This window comes from Carlito syrichta, unplaced genomic scaffold, assembly GCF_000164805.1.
Source record: "Carlito syrichta isolate Samal-C Ts95f unplaced genomic scaffold, Tarsius_syrichta-2.0.1 Scaffold79789, whole genome shotgun sequence".
NCBI lineage: Eukaryota > Metazoa > Chordata > Mammalia > Primates > Tarsiidae > Carlito > Carlito syrichta.
Genome location: NW_007023885.1, coordinates 120681 through 128687, shown reverse-complemented (window position 1 = coordinate 128687; position 8007 = coordinate 120681). Strand labels below are relative to the sequence as shown.

General features: G+C 56.1%; 1 protein-coding gene across 4 annotated transcripts in view; it reads right to left on the bottom strand.

The window, feature by feature from the left end:
* Positions 1-369: 369 nt before the first annotated feature.
* The window catches only part of DYRK1B (dual specificity tyrosine phosphorylation regulated kinase 1B), an 8552-nt gene continuing 914 nt past the window's right edge, over positions 370-8007 (bottom strand). The window contains exons 2-12 of one of the 4 annotated variants that reach the window (XM_021710712.1): positions 6463-6626; positions 5314-5433; positions 5023-5211; positions 4508-4655; positions 3382-3668; positions 2529-2675; positions 2304-2444; positions 1972-2007; positions 1692-1887; positions 1202-1308; positions 370-1109 (exon numbers count right to left, since the gene is read on the bottom strand). In XM_021710712.1, the coding sequence (XP_021566387.1) occupies positions 738-1109; positions 1202-1308; positions 1692-1887; positions 1972-2007; positions 2304-2444; positions 2529-2675; positions 3382-3668; positions 4508-4655; positions 5023-5211; positions 5314-5433; positions 6463-6525 (1806 nt within the window). In that variant the 5' untranslated portion in view covers positions 6526-6626 and the 3' untranslated portion in view covers positions 370-737. Of the gene's footprint in view, positions 1110-1201; positions 1309-1691; positions 2008-2303; positions 2445-2528; positions 2676-3381; positions 3669-4507; positions 4656-5022; positions 5212-5313; positions 5434-6462; positions 6627-8007 lie in introns of all 4 variants that reach the window. The other 3 variants (XM_008054759.2, XM_008054765.2, XM_021710705.1) reach the window with 3 other exon arrangements.

The window sequence follows — 8007 nt, the reverse complement described above, 5'->3', positions numbered from 1 at the left end:
GCCAGCCTGTTCTCCAGATGGCACCAACAAAGCTAAGTGCACTCAGCACCGACTGGATGCCTGCTTGGCACGAGGAGCCACTCCTTGCAGACTTTGTGAAAGCCCTTGACCTTTTAGGGCACGTTTCCCAGAGACAGGCCTTTCCCTTTCGGAGTCTCAGTTTACCCTGTAAAAGGCAAATCTGAGCGAGGTTCCGATCCAGGATCTCCGTCTAGGATTTTGTAGCCCCATGCCTGTGCCCACAGCCACATTCCCAGAAGAGATGAGTCCACACCAGAGCTCTTCCGGCACCCCTCCCCAAACAACGTTCCCCACCACGCCTCTGAGGGTCAGGGAAGGGGAACCAAGGCCCTGCAAACGCTTAGGCGGGCATGTGAGAAAGCTCTTTACTGGGGGGTACAGCGAGGAGGAGCAAGACCATCTCCCCCTACCTGCCCCCACCCCCTCCTAGGGCCCTGGGTGAGGGGGGTCTTCCCTCCACCGGACCACCACTGTCTTTGGTACAATAAATAGAAAACAAGGGGGGAGAGGGGGCCAAGAGTTCAGTCCTTAGTAGGGAGGGAGCGGCCAAACCCCTCTCCTTGACCCCCTGCCCCAGGCCCCAATCAGTGCAGGCCTCACCCACCCCAGCTGGGTAGCAGCAATTCCAGTCATGGGGAGAGATGAGGATGGGAGCCCAGGGCCCCCAGATGGGGGTGGGGTATGGCTTCAGGAGGGGCCCCAGGGAGGGGGCAGGGTCATGAGCTGGCTGCAGTGCTCTGGGGTACACCACGGAGGCCCAGGCGAGGCCCCAGAGTGGCAGGGTCATCAGGGGGCGGGAGAGGTGGACGACCTCCTGTCATCCGAGTCCGGAGGGCTGAGGCAGCCGGGTGCTGAGGGGCAGGCGCTGGGTGAGGCGGGGAGCAGTCTGGAGGGCCGCCCACTAGGCTCACATCCATCAGCTCCGGGGGTGGTGGTGAGGTTGGCGATGGGGGTCGGCCAAGGCATCGGGGCTGGGGGGGTAACTGGGCCCCGGTCCCCGGCAGTGATGAGGCAGAGGTAGGGGCTTGATGTGTCTTGTGGGGCACATCACCCCCTGCCCAGGGGCGTAGCGGCTGGGAGGGGGGGACCTAAAGGAGCAAAGGAGGAGTGGGTGATGGAGACCTCGGTCCTGAAGCCCCAGGCACCCCACTGCCCACCTCCAAACCCCAGGCCCCAGTACCTGGGGGCTGTTCATCTCACAGTCAGTGATAGGGGGCCCCGGGCCCCCACAATATCGGTTGCTGTAGCGGTAGGTCCGGTTGTCACTGGAGGAGCCACTGGAACCTCCTGAAGGCACCGAGGAGAGAAGAGGAGGCCATAGGTGAGGGGAGGCAGCGGCTGGGTTTTGGGGTGGCTGAGTCTGGTTCATGACCCAGGCCCAGGTTTGAACTTTTTAAGAACAGAGCCCATTTGAAGAATCAAGCTCAATTTTGAGATTTTGGGTCAGAGTTCGGTTTTGTTTGTCAGAGTCAGAATCAGTTTCCTAAGCCCAAGTTTCAGAGATCATGTCTCGGCCAGTCGGGGCCCTCCCACTCCACCTCATTGTAGAATTCAGAATCAGACAGTTTCAAAGCTCTGGTGTGAAGACCAAGTGACAAGGTCCCCCCAGGCCAGGCCAACCAGAGCAGTCCCCACCCACGTCGTACCCCATTTAGGCCCTGGGCACCCACCAGAGCTGGAGATGGAGCTGGCGGTGCTGGAGGATGGGCAGGTGTCGAGGGGTGCGGGCGAAGTGGAGGCACTGCTGCCTGCCGGGCCCGTGTTGGTGGCCTCGTCGGCCGTGCGGCGGAAGAAGCCATGCTGCAGAGCCCCCAGCGGGCTGATGCGGGAGGCGGGCTCATACTCCAGCATGCGCAGCACCAGGTCCTGGAAGCGGAGGTAGTCGGCGGGGCTGTGGCCCGGCTCCCCCGCCCGCCGGCCCCCGGGCCCGCCCGTCTGCACGCCCAGCACCTCCTGCAGCCGCCGTGTCCCGGGGCCCTGGTAATCCTGGCAGGGAGGGGGTGGGAGGGGGGGCAAGAGAGTGGCCGTCAGTGGGCAGGAGGGGCAGGGAGACACACACGGGGAAACAGAGGCACAAGAGAGAAAGTGGAAAGAGAGAAGCTAAGAGCTGTGGGGTGGGAAGGAAAGATGGGAGGGCAGGGGAGGAAGGAAAGAACAGACAAGGGGGAGAGGAAGGAAGGGAAAGACACAAGGGAGAGGAAGCAGGGAGAGAGGGAACCCCAAGTGTGAGAGAGTGAGGGGCCACCAGGGGTGGAAGGAGTGGCGTGGGGCAGGGACCGCACCTTCCTGAGTTCCTTTGTCCTTCGCAGGGTCCAGCCACCCCCAGGCAGCCGTTCAAAGTACTTGCGAGCCTTGGGTGCCTGGTCCAGCATGGGGGCTGGTGGGATGCCCAGCACCTCCACAATGCGGTTCATCTGGTCCACCTGTGAGCAGGAAGCGGCCAGGGTCAACCAGCCAGCCAGGCTCCGCGCCCTCCACCTCCAGCACACCCCTTCCTGGGGGCATACCTCATTGGAGCCACTGAAGAGGGGCTCTCCAGTGTGCATCTCCACAAGGATACAGCCCAGGGACCACATGTCGATGGCCAGGTCGTAGGGTGTGCCCAGGAGCACCTCGGGTGAGCGGTAGAAGCGACTCTGGATATACTGGTAGATCTGCAGAAAGGACAATAGTCAGGGGTTCCAGCATCCCCTACAGGGTTTCCAGCCTCCCCTACTGGTCCCACTGACACCCCCAAAACTTGGAAGACCTAATTGGCAAGGCTTGTGCTCCCAAACTGGGGATAGAGGTTCCAAATCCTGCTGTTATCAGCACCAATTTTTTAGGAGCCACTGGTATCACCTCATTCCATCTGCTGGCCTAGTCAAACCCTGATCTCCATCCCCAGCCCTGACCCTAGGCCCTTCTTGGTTGGCAGGCAGAGGCTGGCAGTCCACAAGCCCTATACTAATGTCACTGTAAGTGCAACCTCACATGAAGCTGCAAAGTTTAAGCTCCCTGCTCCCATCCCCAGCTTTGGAAAGCACAAGGCAAACACAACTTAGCAAAGTACATCTCAGGCTCAGACCCAACCCAAACCGTACCCACACCTGGTAGCTTCAAAACAAGTCCCGCCCCCAAAGCTTCAACCCACCCCTTCCTAGTGGTCAGCATACCCTGCAGCCTCTCCTCTCCTCCTGTCACTCACTGGCACACACTCCAGTGCTCTACCAGCCAACACCCGCATCCCACATACTATCTCTCAGGTATCAACCACTTCAGGCTGTTCTTCATGATCCTGCCCAAGCCTAACTGCACCCGTTAGCCTGCACATCGTGGCCACACCCATGCCACCAACCCCACCCCTGGGCTGGGTTGTACCCGCTGGCCAAGTTGGCAGGAGCTGCCGAAGTCCACGATCTTGATGGCGCTGCGCTTGGGGTTGCAGAGTAGAATGTTCTCCGGCTTGAGGTCGCAGTGAATGATGCTAAGCTCAGGCGTGGCCAAGAAGAGCAGCGCTGTGCAGAGCTGCTGCGCTAGCTTCCGGGTCAGGTTCAGCGAGACGCCTCGGAAGTGTGTGTTGCGCAGGAGGTCATACAGGTTGTAGGACAGCAGCTCGAACACCAGGCACAGGTGGTTCCGGAACATGAAGTGCCGCTTCAGGTGCACTGTGGGGAGGGGGTGGAAACAGGCCAACAGGGAAGAAACTGAGGGTCACAGAAGACTGGTAGTAGCCCGGGGTCACACGGTAATATAAGTGCCTCTGCTTCTTGAGCACTGGCCTAATTGTGCTGCACCCACAGGTACCGCCTGCCAGTTGATGTGATAGATAAGTTGATTTTATATGATAGATAACTTGATTCACATAGAAAGTTAAGTCTCTTTTCAGGTCTCTGTCAAACCTTCTGACTAAAACCAAAGAGAGTTTCTGTTAGCTACTAGTAGTAGTCTTTTAACACATCTTACACTTCCTCATTTAATTTTACAACAGTTTTCTTCTCAGTTGTAATTATTTTTGTGGCAGGGGATACTGGTTTTCCATTTACTGAAAGAATGTAAATTTTCCTTTCAAAATCCACTTGCTTTTTCTAAGAGAACTCAGTATAAGAGAGAAAACAAGACTGGTGTAGATGTTAAGGAGGCCCTGGAGTTCACTGCCTTGTCAAATTATAGCACTGCTGTGTACAAACTCTGTCACCTCATGCAGTGACAGCACCTGAATATCTGGATTTCTTATCTCTGAGATGTGTGCAAATCCCCTTCCCTCACAGAGCCGAGGTGAGGTAATTTACATAAAGTGCTAACAACACAACCTGGCCCTTAGTGAGCACTCAATAACTCTGAACGGGGCAAGAATCAAGAAAGAAGCAGCAGCACTGATGCTGGGGAAGCGCAGACCAAGCCTTGCTCTGAAGACACCAGCTCCTGACTGTGGAGGGCGTGTGACCCCCTCCCCCGAGCTCCAGCTCCTGCTCTCCCCCCACAGCCCTGCCATCCTAGGCCTTACCTATATAGTACTTCATCTCTGTGTCATGCTGGTTCATCAGCTCCAGCAGCCGCAGCTCAATCTGGGCCTGGTTCAGGAAGGCCTTTTTGTTCTTGATGATCTTGATGGCCACCAACTCCTGGGTCTGATGGTCATAGGCTTTCACCACCTGTTGGGGGAGGGCATGTCACGAAGCGGGGCAGGCAGGGCAGAGCCAGGTACCACTTTTCTCCCTCCAGCCAAGGAGACCCACCAATAACACTATTAACACTACTAATAATTCACAGTTGAGTGTTCACCATCCATCAGGCACTGGTGTAAACACTGCACACAAAATAACTACCTTATGTTAAGAGTCTTGTTATTTAAACTCTTTTACAGAAATGGCAACTGAGGCACAGGGAAACTAAGTGACTGGGCTGGGTGAGAGGCCCAGCATGGGACGTGAAGCCACTGAACCTCTGGGTGCATAGGCCAATGTCAGTGGGTGCCTGTGCCCGCTAATCCCTGGATCAGGTTGGGGGGGTATCCCACACCTGGCCAAAGGAGCCTTTGCCAATGAGCGAGTCAATCTCGTAGCGCTCCAGCCAGCGCTCGCCACTGCGCACGATGTAGTCATGGTTGTCGTCATCATAACCATGGTTCAAGACCTTCTTCTCCTTCTTGGTGCTCGAGTCCTGGGGTGGCGCCTGCTGGGCCCGCCGCTTCTTCTTCGCATAGTATACCTGCCCAGCCAGCCAGTCAGGGGATGAGGACTGGTGAGCGACCCTTGCCAGCAGCCAAGACCCCTCAGCACCCAGCCCTAGAATCCCCCACCTCCTGCCCACCTCATTGATGTGCTTGTAGGTCTTGATGAGGTCCACAGAGAGCTTACGCAGGGGGGCTGAGGTTGAGTCCCGGAAGGCCAAGGGCAGCCTTCGAGGCAGCAGCCGCACATCAGGCAATACCTGCAGAGCAGGGTGAGGGGTGGGCACTGAGGAAAGGCCTTCAAGAGGGAGAACTACAGGGGCTGCTGCCTCCTCATGCATTTATCTGATCGGTGGCTGACTCCCTCACTAGAATACAAACTCCCCAAGGGCAGTCTTGTTCTTGCTGTAGCTCCAGTGTCTCGGGCAGGGCCCAGCACATAATGGATGTTCATTAGAGATTTGCTGTGTGAATGAGTGAACTATTTATCCTTGACCTTTCACCCAGACCCTTAGTCAGCTTTTTCACCCTTCACCTTTACTCCTTTCTGAACCTCAGTGGGAGAGATCATATGCGCTCTCTAGCTCCTGCTCCTTCAGCCTGAAACCACCCATTCTGGGTATCCCTCCTCTGAAGTCCCTCCATCTTGATTTACCCTTATCCCTGGGGTCTTCCTAACCATCACCCCCACTCCAAGCATTTCTATCCAGTTGTCCCACCCCAAGGCTCTTGGATCTGGACCTGGACCCTGGACTTCCCAGTCCATCTGGTTTCAAGCTGTACATTTCAGTGTCTTAGCAGCCTCTAGCCCTGAAGAGCTTTACCTGGTACCACCCATACCCTGTGGCCCCAAGACCCTTCCAGCTCAACCCTCTTCCCCGTTCACCCACTACATCTTTCACTCTAGACTTCTTTTTCTTAGTGAATGTTTATTGGGTATTTACTTGTGCCAGGCATTCTTCTCAGCATTTTACATGTGCTTTGCTAACTTGCTTAATCCTCACAACAACCCTGTGAGGTAGGTATTATTACTGATCCCATTTTACAGAATAGAAAGCTGAAGTATGGAGAATATAAGTAATTTCATTACCATATCAGGATTTGAACCTAGCCTCTCCAAACTCTGACTCTGCCTGAAACTCCTCTATTATCTTCCACTTCCATGGAGCCCATCACGCCCTCAAGGCCACTCTACTGGGCAACCATACTACCTTTTGATCATGAGACCCTTCAACCCTCAGCCTCCCCCTACCACCACCAGGCAGGTGAGGAGCCAGCTGAACGCGTACCTGCGTGTGCTCCTGGGGCCCTGGAAAGCCAGAGAAGGGACCATGGCCCGGTGGGACGGCCATGGTGGGCTCAGAGGGCCGCAGGGGAGCGAGGCCTGGAGCGGGAGCCCGGCCGGGGGGCGCCTTCTCGCATCCTGCACCTCGGCTGCCACCGCCGCTGAGACCTGAGAGCAGGCGGGAGGCAGGGAAAAAACATGGAACAAGGGGAATATGTGGGGCAGTGAGGAAAAGGTGGGCATGAGAAAGAAGGCAGGGCCCAGGGGGAGAAGAAAAAGTAGAGCAACAGGTAGCAATGGAGAGGGACAATGATAAGTGGCAGACAGGTGGAGTGGGGGGCATTGCAGAGTCCCTCAATAAATGATCAAATAAACGAGTGAGCCAGCACAAAGAGGATAACATGTAAAAGAGAATGAGAGGGGCAGGCAGGGGTCAATATGAGTCATGACAAGAAAGGAGGACAGAAACACCAATCATTGCGGGGAAAGAACAAAGATAGAAACCACAGACAGTATAGAGCTGGACTCCTTTTCTTCCCATTTCTACTCATGGCCCTCCCCAGGGCCTTGCAAACAAAATGCCACCCTTCTGTAGTCTCCTAAATATCAAGGTCTCAGCCTACAGCACAGCAAGGTGCCTCCACCCCAAGATCTGTTCCCAATAGATTCACCGATCCATAGAACTCTAGAACCCCCAAACCACCAGTTTTCCAGAAACCCCCATCCCAAAACATAGCAGAGTCCTCTGCAGGTCCTTAAAACCATATCAGGGTCTTTGGGGACCTCCCAATCACACCAAGGTTTTCCGAGAAGCCCTATGTAACAGAATTCTAGCTCTATGGCACTCTCATCCACCAGGGCACACACTGCCCATGGAACCCTCTCCATACCATGCCATCTCTTCCCTGTGTCAGGTTGTCCCACACCAGAGACCACCCTTCTGGGTAGTTTCCCTATACCATATCCCAATTCCCCCAATACGACACAGCTCTTCTCCATATGCTCCAAGACCCACTCCCAATCAAGGTCCACTCTGATAGGAACAAGGGGGAGGAGGTGTCTCTTCCCACAGTTTAGAGTGATCGCCCTATTCTCCCCTAACATGCGCGCGTGCCCACACATGCAATGCCTAATATTCCTACCAGAGCCCTTTCTCTAGTCACCCCTCTTTATACCAGGGTCATCCCACAACTGTGCCCAGTCCTAGAATGCCCCTACAGCCAAATCCCCAAATATCACTTAAGGTTCTCTCCTCCCAGAGTGTCTGCCACAACAAAACCCTCTCCCCACGGGCACCCCCAAGTCAGATCCCTTTCTCCTATCCCATGCCTTCCACTCCAGGACTCCTTGCACTGTTGGAGCTCCCCCCCAAACTTCCCCGGGACCCTCCCATACCAGGACCATCTCTTCCAGCCCCACCCCCTACCCGGGTCAGGGCTGCTGCGGGGCCCACGGGGGGCTGGGGCGCGGTGAGGCCCCCAGTGGGGTGGGCGAACAGCCAGCATGGCGGCGGTGGCGGCGCTGAGGAGGCGAACGCCTGTCCCCGTCC